The sequence below is a fragment of the Leptodactylus fuscus genome, chromosome 6, assembly GCF_031893055.1.
Source record: "Leptodactylus fuscus isolate aLepFus1 chromosome 6, aLepFus1.hap2, whole genome shotgun sequence".
NCBI lineage: Eukaryota > Metazoa > Chordata > Amphibia > Anura > Leptodactylidae > Leptodactylus > Leptodactylus fuscus.
Window position 1 is genome coordinate 73,101,139 of NC_134270.1, and position 22,964 is coordinate 73,124,102.

At 42.3% G+C, this 22,964-nt stretch overlaps 1 protein-coding gene across 1 annotated transcript; it reads left to right on the forward strand.

Moving 5' to 3' along the window:
• The first annotated feature begins 9,344 nt into the window (after positions 1 to 9,344).
• On the forward strand, positions 9,345 to 13,832 carry LOC142209574 (G1/S-specific cyclin-D1-like). Its single transcript, XM_075278584.1, has 5 exons — positions 9,345 to 9,613; positions 10,507 to 10,722; positions 11,727 to 11,886; positions 11,996 to 12,144; positions 13,648 to 13,832. The coding sequence occupies exons 1-5, from the start codon at positions 9,416 to 9,418 to the stop codon at positions 13,795 to 13,797; spliced, it is 873 nt and encodes a 290-aa protein (XP_075134685.1). The 5' UTR covers positions 9,345 to 9,415; the 3' UTR covers positions 13,798 to 13,832.
• Positions 13,833 to 22,964: the final 9,132 nt, after the last annotated feature.

The window sequence follows — 22,964 nt, forward strand, 5'->3', positions numbered from 1 at the left end:
GTCTCTCTTGCGTCACAGTGATCCAGCTACCATTCTGTCATCAAGTGGACACCATATCATGGTTATCACTCCTCTTCCAGATAACCCCTATTGACCTCACTCTCTACTACATTTTGCTATTAACACAGTGCAGTCCCTTTTACCCCCTAGATTTTTAGCACCTTGCTAAAACAGGTTAGTCAGCCTCAAGCTTACATTTGTACTAGAGAAGTATCATACTTCAATCTAATGATATAACTGGGAAATAGACTGTAACCACTGTCAGGACCCTCCATGAGTCACACCAGTTAATAAAGCGCAGAAAATGGCGCAGAAAAAACCATAATGTTTTACTGAAAAGTGGATGGAATTTGCTAGCTTAGTGATTCCCATCCACACATTGCGGGAAAATACCCACAGCATGTCAATTATATGTACGGAAATGCCAGCGTTTTCTCTATAGGTATAATTGAAGCAGAAAGTTTCACAGTTTTCCCACCGCACTTTTTTCACTATATGGGGCCTTATTCTAAGAGATACAACATTCACATACTACAGCAATCCTGCTTCTTTTTGTGGGTGGCCAATCCTCTCTTCTGTGTCATTGCTTTATTTATTATTTTCACTTTCAATTAAATTCCAAAAATCTTCTCACAAACTCCACTTTAGTTATGTCAATAACCATTTTCCTTCTACAGAACAAACAACTGACATTTAACAACTTGAAACAAGATGTATCGTTACTGCCATTTGTCCGGTCCCAGAACCAGCTACTGTCATATGATGGGTTCCTGGAACAAGGGCAGAACTCAACTTTGTTCCAGATGACTTGAAAGGACTATGAGACTAAAATAGCTGTAGTATAACTATGCAAGCAGCAGTATTAGGGCAAGTGACTAGAAATACAGTGCAAATGGTGGATGTGGTGTCTCACAATTGGTCCAGGTAATCTAGAGCAAATGTGGGAAATATATTGATTAGACACTTTTCTAAAACTTAACAGAGGGTTGTCTGCACCTCCGCATTTGGAACATCAGCTTTTCACTGCAAGCAATAGGGCAGAACACCACTTCCACCATGAGAACTACAACTTTGCTCCTATGCCCTTGTCAATACTCTTATCTACTGCAAAGTATTTTACAGCTTGACTAGTACAGCCAGTCATTTGTGGTCTATCACATATGCGCTACAAAATTTTTGAAACCATTGAATAAAAAATTCCCCCCAAAATTGTAAAGTAGAAAGTTAAGCTTGTAATATTGGTGCTCTGGCACTATAGGGGCATCTGTAGCAGACACTTGAGGGGATTTATGTGGCACGCACTATGGAGCATTTATTACGCTTAAAGAAACAGATGTGATTGAGTAAAAAGAGTTATCCTCCTTAGGACAGATCATCAATATCAGATTTGTGAGGGTCTGACACCTGGGACCCCTGCAGATCATCAGCTGCAGGTTAGTGCAGCGCCTAGTAAGGTTTACATGCCACTAAAAGTGTAGTGGCAAATTTAGGTACTGCAGTCATCAGGGTAGGATAGGATATCAGTATTAGGGCCCGTTAACATGGAGTAAACGTGCGCGTATTTCGGCAAAATACACTTGTAAAAATAAGACTCCCATAGACTTCAATGACATTTTACACGTGTATTTTGATGTGTATTTTGACTTGTTTTTTTACACATGTAAAAAAATGTTATAGAAGTCAATGGAAGTCTTATTTTTACACGTGTATTTTGCCAAAATACACGTGCGTTTACTCCATGTTAACGGGCCCCAATATGGATAACACCTTTAAGAAGCAAATTGAATTGGAAACAATCACTGCTCTTTTTATACGTGCCAATGAAATGGCATTAGCTACCACATCACGTTTCAATTTGGCAAAAGACCATTTTGCTGGTAGTTCTATAAGATTGTAGACTTTATGTAAGGATTCTAAGAAATAAAGCCATATGTAGGTCTACAGCAGTGCCAGAAGCAACTACAGTGAGCAAAAACTTACCCTGAATGGACAGAAGACCAGTGGAACAAGTTATCTGGAGTGATGTTTTATGGGACTGTAGAGTAGGATTCATCTTATGCAAACAGTTGATCACAGCAACGGACATTCAGTTGTTGACCCGGTCGTGAAACAGTTCTAATTTCAACCTGAAAATCTGCAAGCACCATTTGACAACCATTGTATGAATAAGGCAATGATCGTACTGTAGTATAAAATTGTAAAAATAAATAAATTTCACCCGATGCTGCACCCGCAGTGGCATATCTAAATAGTTGTGCAGAAGTAGCAGTCACACCATGGCCCTGGTGGATGAGGGGGCACTAACTTTGTAAATTAAACATTGATTGCAGAGTCTGTGACATATTTTGCACCGTGTACCAGGAAAAGAATACCTGCCATAGCAGAGAAATAAATCTTAGACGTGGCCTTATGTTATCCCTCTGCTATCTATCTCTTTTACCATTCATTTAAAAATGGCAATTAGGCAGCAGTTTAGAAGTCCGCCCCTCTTTTCTTTACACCCTGCAGTAACATGTCAACTAAATAGAGGCAAAGGACCAAGGAGTTTTTAATAGAAAAACCCTACTGTGAACCCTATGGACACAATGCATCTAAAAGCGACAAGGGCAGGACATTAGAACAAAGCTGCAAGGAGCCTTGCATTGTGTCCCCTCTTCTATCTGTCACCATCAACATGTCAAACTGACCCTGACCAAATTTTCCCATCTTTTTTCCAATTCCTTCCTCCATCAAAACAAAAAACCTTCTGCTGTCAAAAAGAATGAGCAGAACGTTGATAAATTCTTGGTTCTACTGGACCAGCTGGTCCCTGAGCACCAAAATATTCTGCATTCCCAGGACTTCCCTGAACAGAAGTTCACAATTGGAAATGTAAAGGAATTTTCTATATAACAGATGTCAAGTGTGAGTGACAAGACTTTCCCTTAGGAATTAAAGGGCATATCTGGTTGTTTTGTATCATTGTCACCAGGACATGTCAGATTTCCTATGGATTTCTAATTAGTGTTGTATGGGTCTCTGAGAAATAGGTAGATAGGTAAAGTAAATAGATGGATGGATAGATAGATAGATAGATAGATAGATAGATAGATGATAGATAGATAGATAGATAGATAGATAGATAGCAGATAGATAGATAGATAGATAGATAGGAGATAGATAGATAGATAGATAGATAGATAGATAGATAGATAGATAGACTGACTATTGGGATACACTTCTTAGCACTTGAATTCAGATGGTTCATTCAGTCTCATTGATATGAACTAGAATGGAAATTGCAAGCTAAGCCCTCTGATCCAAAATCAGTGTCTAACCACACAAATGCTCTTCTAAGTGAATGGGCAAAATCTCCTGCAGACACACTCCAAAATCTTGTATAAAGTGTTTCCAGAAGAGCTGAAGCTGTTTAAGCTGCAAAAGAGGGACCAAGTATATGCTAATACTTATGGATTTAAGATGGGATGTTGTAAAAACTAATGTAGGTGTAATGTGTAGGCAAGGCCGGCATCAGCCTTGCAAGTTCCTGAGGGGGCCCATCTGGATGCTGGGCACTGACTGCCTCACTTTATCTTTCCTCACGTGGCTCACAAGGCCGCGACCTTAGGGTCTCTTTAGACCCCATAGTATAACGATCAGAGGCCTGGGGGGTGATCAAACATAAAAACAGTGCTATGTTACTCACCTCTAGGCCTCTTCAATGATATCGCAGACGTCATCAATGGAAGGCAGAGATTGGAGCAGGACCCTGAAAAAAAAAGCATCTTGCTTGATCTTCCCACTGCAGATTCTGCTCCTGATTCAGCCACGGTTTGAGAATCTCCACTGATTAGGTCATACATTTGGGCCTAATCAATGGTACAGAATGCTGAAAATAAAGATGTCCACCTCAAAATCCTCTTTACTTTCCAACGTCTGATCAGCTTCTATCTACTTGTATGGAATGGACTACATTACAACCCCCTCCAGTAGGTCTACCTTAGCAAAAAACACCCAATTTCGGTTGTTTTGTTTGTTTGTTTTTGCTGCAGTGTACATGAGTTGCTCCGAGAGGGGCCCACTGAGGCTCTATTGCCCATGGCCCACACAAACCTGGAGCCGACCCTGTGTGTAGGTGTCACAATACTTTTGTATCTAACAGAGACTATGAAGTACTGGCTTATTTGATAATCCTTATACATGTACCTATGCCTGGACAAAATAAGTACTACACATGCAGGAAGGGTTGTCAAATACTGAAATGTACCACCTACTGGATTCCTAAACCTAAAATGAGCAAAACTCCAGATTAATAAATGATGAGTTATACAGAATCTGTATCTACAAAACTATGTATCAATCTTCTCAACTCCTCAAGTACTTCTTGTAAGATTGGACATCAAGTTTAATGAGTCAGGTTCACTTTATATGTAACTGTTGTCTCCTGGCTATCTATGCACCTATTCACCTATATTATTAAAATGAAGATAATAACATAGCAAACAAGTTATCTTCAATATTTGGTAACTACCTTGATTTATGGGAAATTCAGGAGTAGACCTTGTCTCTGCCTACTAAATAAATATCAGTGTTTATGAGAGGTCTAGACAAGATGTCAAAGCACAACCTAATGCAGAGAAGCCTTTTATGTCTGTTACTGGAAGGGAGGTGACATGCAGGAATTTGGCGTTTCTGTATAAACCGGTCATCTGTCAGTGATGAGATCTCTTTCACTTGTCTACTTTCTAATGACTGCAGAGAGCTGGACCGGCTGATGTCTCCTGGAGATGTGCTAGACTGAAGGATTTGAGGAGGCTGGGGATGGACACTACTGCTGGATCTATGTTCCAAGGAAGCCTTGCATGTAAAATGTTTGCTTATAGCATATTTGGAGGCTTCTTTCACATTAGCTTTTTTCTTCTGTGGAAAAATCCCTTTAACATCAAACAGAAACACAACCATTGGATGTAATGTGCCCTCCATACAGATGGGAGCGCCCTCTATGAAAATAATACATCCCTACAGACCACTGACCACAGTGAATTGCATCTTATTATTCAATGTCCTAATCTAAGAGGGGTTTTAAGTTTATATATAAATGATAAAATATTTCTAATATACTTTTTTAATTTCTCTTTTTTAAAGTCAATGGGAGTCTTTTTTTTTCTGGGTCTGCGCCAGAATCAGCACCAACTTCCTCCATGTGAAAGCATCCTAACGGGGTCTGCCAGGTTGAAACTGAAAGCGGGGGAGAAAAAAGCTCTCTGTGCAGGACTTTTGTCATCACTGATTTTCGGTGGTTTCTCCAATGGAGACTGTGGAGCAGATATAAACCAACTTTCAGATGCCGAGATTGAAAAACATCTAAATAGGTGCTCCTGATTTCAGATGTTTTGTTACAATTGTATTGACTCTAGACAATGCTAAGGCTAGGTTCACACTACAGTTTGATTTCCATTCAGGGTTTCCGTCCCCGAATCCACTTAAAAAATGCGGAGAGAAAAAACACTAGTGTTTGGACCTCAAAAACGAAAAGCTAACCTGCTTAAAAAGTTATTACCCCCAGACCCCATAGACTAAGGTGTAAAAATGTAAAAAAAAAAAAAAAAGTCTTGCTTGCACTCATTGAGGTAGGTCAACACAATAGCTGGCTGGAACATAAAGGTTCAATGATGACTCATCAAGGTCACACCCCAGAAAATGGTAGGGAGGCAATGCTACACAAAACCACAAAAACAAACTGGTTGAATTTGCGCACAGTGACCCCAAATCCCCCACACACACACCACGCTCACATGATGCAACTCAAATAGACTCCAAGTATTTGTGCTGAGGTATTTGTTATTTACCTCTCCACGATTCGGGCTGGCTTCAGCCTAGTCATCAGACGTCTCATGACCCCGGCCTGTGTCCTGGGTCATGTGACGTCTGACGTCATTGAAGATGGACTACTTCGGAGGCCGACAGCGTAGGAGCCAGGAGATAGGTGAGTAACAGAGGGTTTTTTATGTTTTTCTCCCCCTAGGTCTCCGATTATTATACTCTGGGGTCTGAAAAGACCCCAGAGTATAATAATTGTTTATGAGTGTCCACAATGGGACATAATACTAGGTGCAGGGGCCACTATGGGATAGAATACTGTGTGCAGGGTCCACTATGGGGGATAATACTGTGTGGAGGGACCACTATGGGGGTTTAATACTGTGTGCAGGGGCCACTATGGGGGATAATAGTATGTGGAGGGGCCACTATGGGGGATAATACTGTGTGCAGGGGCCACTATGGGGGATAATAGTATGTGGAGGGGCCACTATGGGGGATAATACTGTGTGGAGGGGCCACTGAGGGACATAATACTGTGTGCAGGGGCCACTGAGAGACATAATACTGTGTGCAGGGGCCACTATGGGGTATAATACTATGTGCAGGGGCCACTATGGGGAATAATAGAGCGCGCAGGAATGCGTAGGAGGGGGTCGCTCGAGGTCTTCTGTGTCGGTCGGGGGGGGAGGGAAGGCATGTCAAAAGTTCGCCACGGGGCCCCACCATTCCTAGTTACGCCGCTGGAGCACGGCGCTTTTCCACTGTGCTGAATAAAGAAGCATCTATCATTGCTTCATTGCTCCATTATTTTGGAGAGGATATTGAAGCGAAAGTCGACCTGAAATTCTACCTTCTATATATCCTGTGCCTCTACATCTATCAAAGTAAATGGGAACTTCTGGAAGGAGCAAGTGTCTCTGTGTGTCAATCATTACTTGTGGGTGTCTTCAGGTGATTCACAAGGATCAATGCAGCTTGGGAGAAGACAGGCCAGGCACAGCGGTGCATTGTCCGCAGAGGCCTGCTGGGCCAGCCATAGTGGAGCATGCAAGTTGCCATGATGGACCTGAGGCCAGGGACTGCACACTGGAGCCTATTCCAGCTATTTTGGAGCCTATTACATCTATACTATACTGGAGCCTATTCACGCTATAGAGGTGTCAATTCCAGCTATACTGGAGCCTATTACATCTATACTATACTGGAGCCTATTACATATATACTATACTGGAGCCTATTCACGCTATAGAGGAGCCCATTAAAGCTATACTATACTGGAGCCTATTTCATCTATACTATACTGGAACCTATTCACACTATAGTGGAGCCTATTACATCTATACTATACTGGAGCCTATTACAACTATACTGGAGCCTATTACATCTATACTATACTGGAGCCTATTCACACTATAGTGGAGCCTATTACAGCTATACTGGAGCCTATTACAGCTATACTATACTGGAGCCTATTACAACTATACTATACTGGAGCCTATTCACACTATAGTGGAGCCTATTACATCTATACTATACTGGAGCCTATTACAGCTATACTGGAGCCTATTACATCTATACTATACTGGAGCTTATTCACACTATAGTGGAGACTATTATTGCTATACTGGAGCCTATTACATCTATACTGTACTGGAGTCTATTACAACTATACTGGAGCCTATTACATCTATACTATACTGGAGCTTATTTCATCTATACTATACTGGAGCCTATTTCATCTATACTATACTGGAGCCTATTACATCTATACTATACTGGAGCCTATTACACCTATACTATACTGGAGCCTATTATAGCTATACTATACTGGAGCCTATTACATCTATACTATACTGGAGCCTATTACAGCTATACTATACTGGAGCCTATTCACGCTATAGAGGAGCCCATTACAGCTATACTATACTGGAGTCTATTCCAGCTATACTGGAGCCTATTCCAGCTATACTGGAGCCTATTACATCTATACTATACTGGAGCCTATTACATCTATACTATACTGGAGCCTATTACATCTATACTATACTGGAGCCTATTACATCTATACTATACTGGAGCCTATTACAGCTATACTATACTGGAGCCTATTCACGCTATAGAGGAGCCTATTACATCTATACTATACTGGAGCCTATTACAACTATACTGGAGCCTATTACATCTATACTATACTGGAGCCTATTACATCTATACTATACTGGAGCCTATTACAGCTATACTATACTGGAGCCTATTCACTCTACAGAGGAGCCTATTACATCTATACTATACTGGAGCCTATTCACGCTATAGAGGAGCCTATTACATCTATACTATACTGGAGGCTATTACAACTATACTGGAGCCTATTACATCTATACTATACTGGAGCCTATTACAGCTATACTGGAGCCTATTACAGCTATACTGGAGCCTATTACATCTATACTATACTGAAGCCTATTCACACTATAGTGGAGCCTATTACAGCTATACTGGAGCCTATTACATCTATACTATACTGGAGTCTATTACAACTATACTGGAGCCTATTACATCTATACTATACTGGAGTCTATTACAACTATACTGGAGCCTATTACATCTATACTATACTGGAGCCTATTCACACTATAGTGGAGCCTATTACAGCTATACTGGAGCCTATTACATCTATACTATACTGGAGCCTATTCACACTATAGTGGAGCCTATTACAGCTATACTGGAGCCTATTACATCTATACTATACTGGAGCCTATTACATCTATACTATACTGGAGTCTATTACAACTATACTGGAGCCTATTACATCTATACTATACTGGAGCCTATTCACACTATAGTGGAGCCTATTACAGCTATACTGGAGCCTATTACATCTATACTATACTGGAGTCTATTACAACTATACTGGAGCCTATTACATCTATACTATACTGGAGCCTATTCACACTATAGTGGAGCCTATTACAGCTATACTGGAGCCTATTACATCTATACTATACTGGAGTCTATTACAACTATACTGGAGCCTATTACATCTATACTATACTGGAGCCTATTCACACTATAGTGGAGCCTATTACAGCTATACTGGAGCCTATTACAACTATAATGTTTGTCATCAGCACATGCCCTTTTTACATGAGGGCAAATGACTTTTCTGCAGCCATACTCAATGCTATCAATGCTTCTTTGTCAGGTGATGACTGGACAGGTTTATGTGTCAGAAGGATAAGATTTCTGTCTTCTTTCTGCTGAACATGTATTGGTGTGTATATATATATATATATATATATATATATATATATATATATATATATTTATATATACTTTAACGAGAGAAAATCTCCTAAAAGTGTAATAAAAAGCCAAGCCTCAGAGCCTTGTACAGCAGACAGCTCAGATGTAATACTGCCCATATGTATCCCCATGAGAAACTTGGACTGTGTGATTGGCAGCTCAGGGGGCGGGGCCACTGCCAGTGGGCGGGGCTTCTCCAGCTCAGCGAGTATATGAGCCTAGGGTTTAAAGGGACAAGCTGAGAAAGTTTAAAGGGACACGACTTATTATTATCTTAGCAGCAGCAGCTGTACAAGCAGAGTTCAGAATGGAGGGCAGTCTGCTGTGCTGGGAGGCCGAGAAGGAGGTAATGGCCCAGGCTGATCCTGTCCTGCTCCAGAGCCGGGTGCTGGAGAGGCTGCTGACATCTCAGGACAGATATATGCCCTCCCCCACATACTTCCAGTGTGTCCAGAAGGAGATCTACCCATACATGAGGAAGATGCTGACCAGCTGGATGCTAGAGGTGAGCCACATAGGGTTACTGATCCCTAGATGTAGCTGTCAGTGCATGTCCTTGTGCTGCACATGAATACATGGGACTGATCTGCAGTGCACTGGCTAATGTCACTTACTGGCACTAATCTGGGTTTATTCATGCTCCATACCAGTCATCTACATTCAGGGTATGCTGGGAATTGTAGTGTCTCTCCTTGTTGTGGCTACAGTCTGTCACAGACATTCAGTAAATGTGTGCACTGCTTTCTTACTAGTATTTAAATTATTGTCATATTATTATTACTATCATTAAGGCTATTATAAATTACTTGGTATGAATAGAAATCATTGTATATATGGGATGTATCAGTACATTTTCTTTGTGATGCTTGTCAGTCATGCATCTAATATTTTCTCCATTGTGATAAATGTCAGCAATAACTTTTCACTGACTGTAGGGTCATGCTAATTAACAGTAATTCTTATGGCACAAATCCCTCAAACCCCCATAATTCTACAGAGCATTTTTCGTAACCCTTTTTGCAAAATTTTATATTGATGGGGTTTGGCAAGGTGGGGGGATCAGAAGCTTGCAAATATAACAACTCGACAGTGACAGTTCTGTTGTATCCAGAGGTCACTGGCAAAGTACAAAAACAAACCCCATTGACATCTATGGAGTCTACACCAAAAATTACAACAAACTTTCAGCACTATGCTAGTAAATGTAAGTTTTACAAAAGCACATTCACACATTCCATATTCTAAAAAAAATCTGCAGCTTACCTATTATGCAGCAATGCCATTGTAACACTTGCATGTAAGGATAAGGTTTTTGCAGCAGATTCTCTGGACATTTACAACAAAATGAGCATATCAGTTCCAAAATATTTTATAAATGACCCCACGCATATTTTCCAGGTATGTGAAGACCAGCGATGTGGAGAAGAGGTTTTCCCTCTGGCCGTCAACTGCTTGGACAGGTTCTTGTCTGTGGTGCCTGTAGAGAAGAGGAGGCTTCAGCTTGTGGGTGCCACCTGTCTTCTTCTTGCTTCCAAACTGAAGGAGTCAAAACCAATAGCCATTGAGAACCTCTGCATGTACTCTGATTTCTCCTTCACAGACAGTGAAATGCGGGTAGGTACCTTGTGGCCATTCATAAGCTTCATTTACAAAAGCTGTGACATCATATGTTCCTAAATGCCTTCTGCTAGATACACTGGCTGAGCTGTGGTACATGAGGTTGATGACAATAAATCATTACTGGAAGGTGTTATAAAGACTTTGGATGAAGGACATGCAACTTAAAGAAGACTTTTCACAAACTCTACTAACGCCAACTCTTTGCATTCTTTAATAAGTTCATCCCCTCTGACTCTGAGTTTGTTCCTGTAGCCCGACCTGTGCCAGAGCTATCATTTTTATTACTTTCAGCAAACTACCGTATGTTCTCTACTGTCTGGTAGGCAGTCACAGATTTTATCTGCTCCAGTGTGACACCAGTAGAGAGCATAGTGGTGCTGAAATTAACAGCACATATTACTCTGCAATAGTAGGGGCTAAGGACAAACGTTCCAAGTGTGCTGGATTCCATGGAGTCACACCTATTGAAGAATGCAAAGAACTGGTGCAAGTGGTGAAAAATCCTCTTTAAATAAAGAACAGTGATACCAGAACATACTGGAACTGGAACATACTGGAACATCTTGTCACTTTCTTGTCATATCCATGATGTCTTGGTGCAAAACAGCCAGAAGTCTTATCACAATTGACATAATCTTATCCAATTGTGTAACTAAAACATTTGCAACTTTCTAGTATACTTTGTGTTTATATTGCTAATGATTTTTTAGATATGTTTGCTGTCAGTGAATGGAAACATTCTGGTAGAAAGTGAAAATCCTTTTAAGTTTGGTAAAACAATTGGCCCGTGTATTTGAACAACTAGTCCCCACTTAGGTTAGGACTAGGTGCTAAGCCACAGTAAAGCCATGGCTGCACAATAATTCCCCAGTAGGTAAGGGTTGCATTATGATCAGTTACTCTTGGACATTATCAATAGGATCCAGTATTCTGTAGCAGTAGACCTGTTACATGTAATGGCAACCTAAGGTGCCCATTGTTTCTAATGTCTTGTATAGGCTGTGGAGCTGCTTGTCCTGAACAAGTTAAAGTGGGATATAGAAGCTGTGACACCCCGAGACTTTCTCCCTCACTTCCTAGAGTTTCTCAGTCTATCAGGGGACAAGATGCAGCAGGTCAGGAAGCACGCCGAAACCTTCATTGCACTCTGCACTACAGGTGAGTCGCCAATTTCCAGGGTCAGAAAATACTGTTATTTTGGGTTACTTTTATTGTCTCTGCTATATTGCATGTGATTAAAGGTTTCTTGTTAACTTTTGTCTCACAGACTGCACTTTCATTGCTCTACCAGCTTCTATGGTGGCCGCCGCTAGCATGGCAGCAGCAGTCACAGGTCTGCGGCCTGAGAACCTGGGCATGACATGCTCTAGTATGGCAGTCACAAACTACCTCGCCAAAGCCATTGGATGTGATCCGGTAAGCTTACTTACCAGTGTAATTCTATCATGTGATACACACTTATCTCTGTTTCCCTCACAAGTTCACATTGGCAAAGGACATTACAACAGGACAGAAGTGAACCTGCTATATACTGTAGACTTGTGTTCATAGTCTTCAGAATGCAGAATCCAGAATCAGAACTACTCTTGTCCATGATGTGTCTGGTATTGCAGCTCAGCTCCATTGAAGTGGATGAGTCTAGACAGCAATACCATACACATCCCATAGATGAAAGTGATACTATTTCGAGGAAAAATGCAGACCTTTTTTATTTCCTGTTAATCCTGAGAAAACTCAATTCCCCACATCTGTCAGGCCTTCCATCTTCCATCATTGTAACTAGTGAGAATGTAAAATAAGATTCTCCTGCTGATAATACATAACTTGTTTATGGACCAAGACTTACACGTATGTCCTGGGTTGTGTGAAGAACCATTTCACCCACGCAGAAGCAGAGCAGGCGCCATAGCCACCATGTCTTTACACAACAGGGGTCCGGCGGCAGGACCATTAACCATTCAGATGCTGCACTCACATAAGACTGAGTGGTTAGTTTTACTTTCACTTTTGCTGACGGAGATTGTGGAAGCAGCCATGAGGCCTCTTCCATGATGATACAGCTAGTGATGCTTATGGTTGGCTTCAATATGTATGTAAAGATATTACCGTACTCTAAAACTTTTTATTTATCCCATGCCGTGAGCGCTGTAACAGGAAAAAAACTCAAATTCCAATTTTTTTTTCTGCTGCTTCACTCACCCCCACAAAATGTAATAAGTGACCAAAATATCAGACATTCTCCAAAGTAATATCAATAAAAAGATGCCTTACACAACTCCGTACACATAACTATAAGAAGTTATGGAAATGCATACATTATCACCCCAAGTTTACATTATATTAAAAGGTATAACATAACAAAAACCATATACATTTGATATCGCTATTATCATTACTGATTCCCAGAAAACCAGGGCTAACATGGCTGTGTAAGTGGAAAAAGAAAAGTTATGACCATATTTAAATAAGTAGACAGTTAAACATTTTTGCAAATATAAATAATCAAAATTTTAAGTTTTAAAGATATTCTCTATCCATCTCAGTGTCGGCAGTCTTTGTCTTGGTTGGTTGCCAATATGTACAACAATGCCTGCAGGAACTTTCTATGATCCATCACTTGTCAGAAACCCGGCCATGATTTCCTTATTGTGGATAGGTTATCGTTAAGACACTGCATGCACTTGAAGATAACGTAGCTGGAATAAGAAAATCAGAAAAGTATTATGAAATGGCAGAGTGCCCTCTAGTGGACTTCTAGTAACATATCCTCCTGCAATAGGTGTAAAAACATATGTAGAAGTCAAAAACTAAGTGCTGCTCATCCTGAAATAGCTGTTGTTCAGTAGAAGTGTTGTACTACTTTCGCAGTAATTGCAGTTAATTTGCATACATGTAATAATCCAATTTCTCTCATTTCAGAATATCCTGAGAATGTGCCAAGAGCAAATTGAAGTGTCTTTAGAATCCAACCTCCGACAAGCTGGAAGTGACAGCAGCACAGATTCCAAGGTCATAGAGGAGATTGAGCGGGCCAGCACCCCCACTGATGTTCTGGACTTTGATCTGTAACTGGTAGCCATACTTTCCCATTGTGATTTTCCAAGTGATACTTTGTATGAACTGGGTCAGGCTGTTTATGATTGCTGTGCAAAACTTTTAAAAATGACCCAGAATTGACAATTGGACCTTACTTATTAAGTCATAGGCTGTAATAGTGTTCCTACTGCAGTTACAGGGATATACATTGTCTGATAGGTCAGGTTCAGAAAAATGGAGTATAGAAAAGTAAAAGTTCAGTAGCCTGACATCCAGTAGCGTTATTGCTGGTTAATCTTTCAAGTGAAAGTTCTGCAATAGCTTGTACCGTCAAGTGCCGTCCATCAAAAATCTTACATTGCTGGGATATAGGCATCAAAAACCAGTGTAGAAACTACAGCTCACCCCAATTGACTTGAATCAGTTCCCTGCAGAGTACTGAGACTGGAGTGTTGACATGCAGTAACAATGGCAAAGGACCTCTGCTCCCTGTCAATACTGCAAACCCTGGGGACAGACCCAGTAAGTGACAGATTATCACTTTGACCTGCTACAGCTAGAATACCCCTTAGCAGAGCAATGGCCGTAAATTAAAGTTATCCTTTGGTCATTCAGCTTTTCTGGAGTTCTGAAGGGCAGACTCTAAAGAGAAATGTGCTTCGATTTCAGCTGATGACCAAGTCTGTATAAAGACGGTACTCTCCGAGTAAGGAAAATAGCACTTTTTCTCTGTACATTCTGTATTTAGTATACAAAAGGTGCTTCCATACACCAAACAAGACTTCCCCAGACTTCGAAACTTGTCTTGACTGGGGAGAAGAGATCAGTTGTTTCTTTTGTTGTTTTTTCATAAGATTTTGGTTGTTAATTTAAGTTATTGTTATTTAATATTTATTTGATATTCTTATGATTTTGTATTTTTATTTAAATGTGTTCATTGTATTTTGCGTTGAATTATTTAATAATTATTTTGTACTATTTATTTCTTGCGAAAGCTGCACTACATAGAATTATTGTGAAGGTTCATTGTAATATGGGAAGTAATATATAAATGTGTTTTTGGTACGTATTGATTTGCATTATGCAAATAACATTAAAGAGTTTGTATCATGATTGAATATTATGTTCCCCTGTCTATATATTGCTATTACATACTTGTTTTGGCGCCCCCTGCTGTTCCTTTGATTCCCTCTCAGAACGTACACCTAATGTGCCCAGTGCTGCTGAGAATAATCTGATTCAGACTTCAGACTCTTATAGGTCACCGCTCTTAAAAGAGAACCCAGTTGGTGGGATTGTGCTATTGAGCATGTGCGACCACAGACTTTGATGCATGGTGGACACAGTAAAGGAATCAAAAGAACAATATGTACTAGCAATATCTAGATAAAGGAGTATTTTATTTATTGACTTATATTCTGTGTCATCTGGTAAGGAACTGTAATGCTTAGATATGGGACAACCCCTTTAACTGTTACTGAATATATAACACAAAGTGAATATAAAAATGATTACAGCAACAATCAAACATATGCAGAGCTAAGACCTGAGATTATGGAAATATACACTTTGAGTATAATCAACTGGAAATAAAATATCCTAATACTATAATTTTACTGCATCATAAAATACTGCAAAAGACCTAAGGAAAAAATATTGTTCCGCTATACACACATCAAATAATGGTGATCTGTAGCGTATGCTTTTAAGTGTTTCGTTTTTTGTACAAGTGATTTTTGTTTTTTTATTATTTGTATTCTCAGTTTATACTGTATTTATTTTGGTCAGTGTTTTCAGTCATGTGAAATGTTTCGCTCCTAGTTTAATGAAAGGGGAAATATTTTTTGCACTTTATACTAGGACATATTTTGAATACAATGAGAAATAGTTTTATCAAATAGAAAAGCTAAGATGTTAAAATGGAGAATTTTTGTTTCATTGTTTACGTCTTTTATTTAATAAAGACTAAAATATTGAAAATAGAATTTTGGTCTGTTTTCTACCACCTAAAACAAAATGAACAAAATTTTTATTTACTATATAGTTAAAGGGGTTTTCCGGGCAGAATTTTTTTTTTTTTTTTTAATAAGTGTGTTAGTGCTAGTGATGGGTTAATAAATACACCCATATAGCTTTAGCAGTGTGTGGAGTGATTTCTGAGGGTCTCTGGCTGCTGCTGCATCCTCTGTGTTTGTTTACGTGGTGTAGCTTCCTATATAGCTGCTGCACTAACTCCCTCTTACTCAGCCCCCCTCCTCATCTCTCAACAAGATACAACAACAAGACACAAATGAGCTTTATTAGCATTACCAAAGAAAAAGACATTTGGTGTTGCCAAAGCAAAGAAGGGGGTTGGGGGGGGTGGAGGGGAGTGGGTACAGGGTCCATGGGTTGGGGGTTTGAGTGTCCTTAGGGTATCGTCGTTCTTGTTTGGGGCGTGTGGGTATGGGGTAGGCGAGTGATGGGAGGGGCTTAGTGGTCTTGTGGGTGGGGGGTTTAATAGTCCGTGGGGGGTTTGATAGTCCATGCGTTTCATCTTCCTCTTGTTTGGTGACAGCTGGATACGTATTGGGCAGCGATCTCCACAGTGGCCTCCTCTTCTCCCAGTAGGATGTAGAGTTTCCTCTTCTCGTCTGCAGATGTGAAGTCTGGGATGTGGGCAGAGAGTCTTTGGTAGTAGACGGCCCTCACAGCTGATTATTTGGTGTAGTGTAGCAGGAAATGGGTCTCGACTTCTAGGGCCCCTTGGTCGCAGTGCTGGCACAGTCCGTTCTCCCGTGGCTTGTACGTCTGCCTATGTCAGCCTGTTTCAATCTCTAGCCTGTGGGTGCTCAGTCTGTACCGGCTCAGGGTCTGTCTGTGTTTGGGGTGAGGTATTCTCTCCAGGTAGGTGGCCATGGTGTAGTCCCTTTGTAGGGATTCGTACACGGTGAGTTTCTTGAAGTTTTTTATTTTGTTACTCCATTCTTTGATGTACCGCTCTCTGTTTGCCTTTGTGGTCGCTTTTATTTCGGCCTTGGTCGTCATCTATTGGTGTTTTTGGTTTGGTGGTTGGCTGTTGTTTGGTTGGGGGTGTCAGGTTTGCTCAGGTCTCTGTGGCTTAGCCATGTTTGGTGGTGGTAGGAGTCGTGGTTGCTCTCCTGAATATGTGCCTGGAATGCTAGCACCCTCTTCTGTATGGTGAGCCATAGGGGGAGTCTGCCTAGCTCTGCCCTGCAGGCCATGTTGGAGGTGTTGCGATGGACATGGAGCAGGTATCTGCAGAACTGCAGGTGGAAGGTGTCTGTTGGGCTAGAGTCCCATTTTGGCTGGTCTGGGTAGGTGGCTGGGCCCCAATCCTCACTGCCATAGAGAAGGATCGGAGCGATGACTGCGTCAAATATCTTCAGCCAGACCCTCACTGGTGGTTTGAGGTGGTACAGTTGTCTTCTGATGGCGTAGAAGGTTCTGCAGGCTTTTGCTTTCAGGGTTTCTATTGCTGCTTTGAAGCTTCCTGATTGGCTGAGCTCCAGCCCCAGGTAGGTGTAGCTGTTGGTTTTCTCCAGTGTGGAGCTGTTCAATGTGAATTGTGGGGTGGGGGCTTTGTTGTGGCCCTTCTTCTGAAATACCATGACTTGTGGTTGATGGGTAGAGTCCATGTGGTGCTGAATTTTTCCAGCACTGACAGGCTTTCTTGGAGGTCTTTCTCAGTGGCAGACAGGAGTAGGAGGTTGTCGGTGTATAGCAGGAACTTCACCTTACGGTTGTACAGGGTGAGGCCTGGGGTTGGTGATGCCTCCAGGGCTGCAGCCAGTTCATTGATGTAGATGTTAAAGAGCATTGGGATCAGGCTACAGCCTTGTCTGACCCTTCGGGCCTGTTGGAAGTATGCTTTCCTTTTCCCATTCACTGCACTGGTTTCCGGTGTAGGAGCTCTTGATGACGTCGTACGTTCTTCCTCCTATTCCACTCTCTAGGAGTTTCAGGAGCAGACCTGGGTGCCATACTGAGTCGAATGCCTTCTTAAAGTCCACGAAGCAGGCGAATATCTTGCCTCTTTTGGTGTTGTGGATGTGGGACTTGATGAGGCTGTGCAGGGTGTAGATATGGTCTGTGTTGTGGTGGTTTGGCATGAACTCTGCTTGGCTCTTGCTGAGGACCCTGTGTTGTGTGAGGAAGGTGAGGATTCTGTTATTGATGATGCTGCTGAACAGTTTCCCCAGCGTGCTGCTGACGCAGATCCCTCTGTATTTGTTCGGGTCGTATTGGTTTCCATTCTTGTAGATGGGGGTTATGAGGCCTTTGTTCCAGTCATGGGGGAAGTGTCCTGCGTTGAGGACAAGGGTGAAAAGCTTTGCCAGTGCCACGTGTATTGCTGGAGAGCTGTATTTGATCATCTCTGGTAGGATGCCGTCTGGGCCACTGGCCTTTTTGCCTTTCAGCAGGGCAATTCTTTCTTGTATGTCTTTTATGGTGATTGGTGAGTCCAGAGGGTTCTGGAAATCCATGATAACTTTCTCCATGTACTTCAGTTTGGTGATTATCTGTTGCTGTTTTGGGGTTAGGTCTTCTTTTGGGATGTTTTTGTAGAGACCTCTGAAGTAGTTGAGCCAGATGTTGCCGCTTTGGATACGGAGGGATTTTTTCTTGGGCTTTGTGTCCATGTGGTGCCAGGTCTCCCAGAATGACCTGTCTTTGAGAGAGTCCTCGAGTTGCTCTATTTTGTGGGAGAGGTACCTTTGTTTCTTCTCTCTGGGGGTGCCTTTGTATCACTTGCGCAGATTGTCGTAGGCTTCCCTCGCCTCCTTGTTGTTGGGGTCTCTGTGTTTTTGGTTGAAGGCTGTTCTTAGGATACGGCGTAATGCTCTACAGTCGCTGTCGAACCATTTGTGGGACTGTTTGATGGTTTGTTTTATGGGTTTGGTTCGTTTCAGGTCTGCTAGAGATCCTTCATGGTCATGGTAGGGGGACTACACAGAGATAAATGTCTTGTTGGCTGCTGAGGATGGAGCTGCTCATTTTTATCCATATGTGATTGGTTCCACGTTTGGTAGCTTTTACGTGTTTTTTGAGCTCCTCCTTGAACCATATTAGTGTGCCTCCTGAGTGGCGGCCTTGTTTGTTAGTCTTATTTTTCTGGGCAGGCACGGAGAATTCCTTGTAGCCCTTTGGCGTTAGGGATTCGTCTTCTGCCCGGGTCCATGTCTCTAGGAGAATTTGGATGTCTTTATTTTTTATTCTGTCTATGAAGTCTGGATCTTTTGGTTTAGAGCCAAAGGCTGAGGCGTTCAGCCCTTGTATGTTCCAACTACTGATAGTTAGTGGTATCATCTTTGGTGGGTAAACCTCGTAATGAGCTGTCCTGCATAGGACAGGCTGGTATCAATTTGGCTAAATAGGTGACGGCTTGGTTCGTGTGTGCCACTGTTGTGGCCATTGTAGTGACCGCAGACTCCATTCTCTCTATTCTCTTTATCACCTCTATGTCGGTGTTCTGGGTTGCTCTGGTTGGCTTTGGCTTTTTCTTGCTAGGTGGCCTCTTTGGGGGTTTGGTTTTGTATGTTGGCGGGTGTTATTTCCATGAGTCTTTGTCATGTTTGGTGTCTAGGCCCGGAGTCTCTGTTGAGCACTAAGTCTTTGAATTCCTTCGCTAGTAGGCTGACTCCATGTTTATTGAGGTGTTTGTTATTATATAGGTGACGCTGGTCTATGGAGGAGTGTTGTGCAAGGGTGATGCCTGATATTGATCTGATTATGGCTGTTAGTTCTGTGTTGATTTCCCTGATGATATCTTCAGAGATGTCTTCTTGTGGGAGCAGAGATGACAGGATGATTTTACAGTCTGGGAACTGTTTCTTTGCTTTCTCTGCTAGTTGGACCAGTTGACCCGCTATCTGTTGGTACTGGTCAGGGAGCTTTTCTGTGCCTGTGTGTATGACGATGTGCTTGGGGGTGGTAAAGAAGGGATTATTGATGATGTTGGTTGCTTTCTCAATGGTTGGGCCGTGTATTTTCTTGACTCTTTGCCATGGGAATAGCTTTCTTGTATTAATGTACTTGCCATTGGATTCTATGATCAGGACTATATCTGGGTTTGAGGTTTTTGTTGTTTGGGTTTGCCCTGTCTCTGTTTCTTTGGTGTTGGGCGGTTCTAATCTTTCTGGTGTTGTGTCAGACTCTTCTAAGGGAGCGTTCACACTACCGTCGGTGTCCGACATGTAGTGTCCGCTCCTAGTGTCCGCTCAAAATCTGTCACGGACACTAGGAGCGGACACTAGATGTGTCCGTGACACCTGTCATTCACTTGAATGGGCATTGAATGGGTGCGTTCTTTTGCACTCCGTGCCCGTCCTTCCCTGTCCGCAAGAGAAGATGTCCGTCTTCTCAAGCGGACAGAGGAACCCTGCATGCAGAATTTTTCTGTCCGCTTGAGAAGTCGGACATCTTCTCTTGCGGACAGGGAAGGACGGGCACGGAGTGCAAAAGAACGCACCCGATGCCCATTCAAGTGAATGACAGGTGTCACGGACACAGCTAGTGTCCGCTCCTAGTGTCCGTGACAGATTTTGAGCGGACACTAGGAGCGGACACTACATGTCGGACACCGACGGTAGTGTGAACGCCCCCTAATTTGTTGATACCTTGATCAGAGTCTGTTGTGTTTTCCTCCCCCTCTTTCTTAGATGTTATCTCTTGTGTGGGGTGTTGTGTCTGTAGTTTCAGATCTGTTAACGCTTTCTTCAAATCTCCAATTTCCTGGTGGCAGAGTGTCATATGTTCCCACAGTTTTATGTTCTCCTGGTGACAGGCTGTTATCTTTTCTTTCAGATTTGCATTTTCCTGGAGAAGTTTGTGAATGGTTTCTTCTATTGTGTCTCCATTTATGCTGGGGAGTTCTGTGGCTGTTTGGTTATGTATGTTGTTGCCATTGGAATTTCTTTCATAGTTGTGTTTATGCAGAGTGAAGTCGGTCTCCAGTCGTGATATAGTCTCTGCAATGGACTCCAGTGAGAGGTGTGAGGGGGTGGGGGAGGGTTTGCTGGCTTGTGTCTGTTTGCGGGTAAATGTCTTTCCTGTATTGGGGGAAATTGTAGTAGGAGATTCTCCAGGGTTGGAGGATGGTTCTGTGTCTGTCTCTCTTTTGTTTGTCTGAGCTAGTTTTTTGATCTTAGAGAAAATGTCTATAAATTTCTCGAGTTTGGTTTCCTTTCCTTGTATCAAAAATATCCCGGTATCATAAAGCGCTACGGTAAGTGACACTTCGCCCCACACTTCTGTAATTATTATTTTGATTGTTTTGCTGTTATCGGTATCATCTGTCCTATACTGTATGTAGCCTCACATACAGCCTTGTGCCAGGCTTGTGTCTGTTCTGTGTACATGATTAAGTTGGTCATTCTCTTAATTAGTCCTTTTGAAGTGTAATCAGCAAACAGAGTCTGGGGGTGAGCTTTGAGATGCAAATATTTCTTCCTTCTTCTGTCTTCTTGGTTTAGGTTACAGGCATATGTAATCTCTATTGTTTCCTGCCCCCCCACCCCCCACCCCTGCACAGAGACTGTTGTGTAGCTGGTACCAGCATCTATCTCCTCAATCGTTTCATCTTGTTCAATATTTTAGTATTCCATTTTGTGGATTTCTAGGATCTGTACGTATTCTTTAATCTCAGTTCTATATGTATTCCTTATTCCTTAATCTGTTGTCTGGTGAGCTGGTAGTTTTGTGTGCAGCCAGATGGCCTTACCTTGCTCAGATGTTCTGTTTTTTTGTGGTGGTGGCTGTAGAGATTAGTTTGGATTCTCCATGAAGTGTATTGTTTCCCCTCTTGTCTATATTTCTTGATTGGAGTATTTTAGTCCATCTATGGTTTGTTCTCCATGTGGTCGATTTTTCCAGTATTTCCCATCTTGCAGTTGGTTCATTACAAGGTTTAAAGGTGTGAGCTCAGCAGCTCCTGTTCATGCTGCTGCCTCTGCCTAGCAGCTTCCACACTGTCTCTCTGTTACAAAACCCTATTTCCCCGTACGCCCAACAGCAGCACAAGATGGGGATATTCCTGCCCCTGTGTGCTGTTAGGACAGCTGGAACTTTTAATTAGCTAACAGAACTTTCCCCTATAAGAGGCCGAAAGACCTCCTCCCCCCTGTGTTTTTTTCTGTCCTGTGTGACTGGACAAGTGTGGGGGGGAGGTATCGCTGCCTCTTCCCCTGATCTCTTACCTGTCGCTGGCATCTCCCTCTCTCCCCCTGGGGAGTCCGGAGCTTAGGGGCTTCATGCTGCTGCTGTGCGGTCCCTTCGGTTCTTCTCCGCCACGCCGGCTACAGTCACGCAGGGGGAACCTTCGTCTGATCCAACTTCATGTGGAATCCCTGTGCCACGGCGAGTTCCGGCCAGGCGCTGATTGCTCGTGCGCCGGCTTCTACTTCCAGGTTGAGCCCACACATGCGCAGTAGCGATGCAGCGCGGCTCTTCCCTGGCTCGATGGTAGTACTATTTCTGTTCTCCCTTCCTCTGGACAGAGGGGTTCCTTAATTTACCCCTCATATCCTCCTTTCCTCCCCCGGCTGTCTTGGTTTGCTCCGTGGGCCAGGAGGATCAGAGGGTTAGGGGGTGGAGTTTTGGGTTGGCCCCACCCCCTCTCTTTTCCCGGGCTATTTAAACTCCCCTTGCTCTCAGAGCTATGCTTGTCCACATCTCTGTACAAGCTTTGCCTACTGGTGTTGCTTTGCTAGCAAGCTTTGAAGCTACCTTTGTGGTGCATCTGCCGTAGGTAGCTTGGGTACGGGGGGTTCTTATTCTTGGTTGGTTTTTAACCTATATTTTGTTTTTCTAGATGTCCTTCTCTAAAATAGCAGCAGCATATGTAGTCCTACATACCCCATTGACTATAATGCGGTCTGTCATTTTAAAACTGAAACTGACAAAGATGGAAGTCCTCTGTGCAGGTCTTTTGTCTCCTCCAATTTTCAGGCGGATGCTGTAATGGAGTGTCCAACAGAGACTCCAGTGCAGACTTGAACGTACCATTAGGAATCTAGCTATGACTCTGCCATATATCAATGTGTTCCTCCTGGACCGCATGCTTGCTTGCTTAGGCCTCTTGCATTTGTGAACATACACTTTAACTTGTCATCCAAATTCACACATTAATTTCCAGAAATATGAATTCTTAAAGTTTTATGGCCAGATTTATGTATACTGTGCAGTTGTAATATATGGAT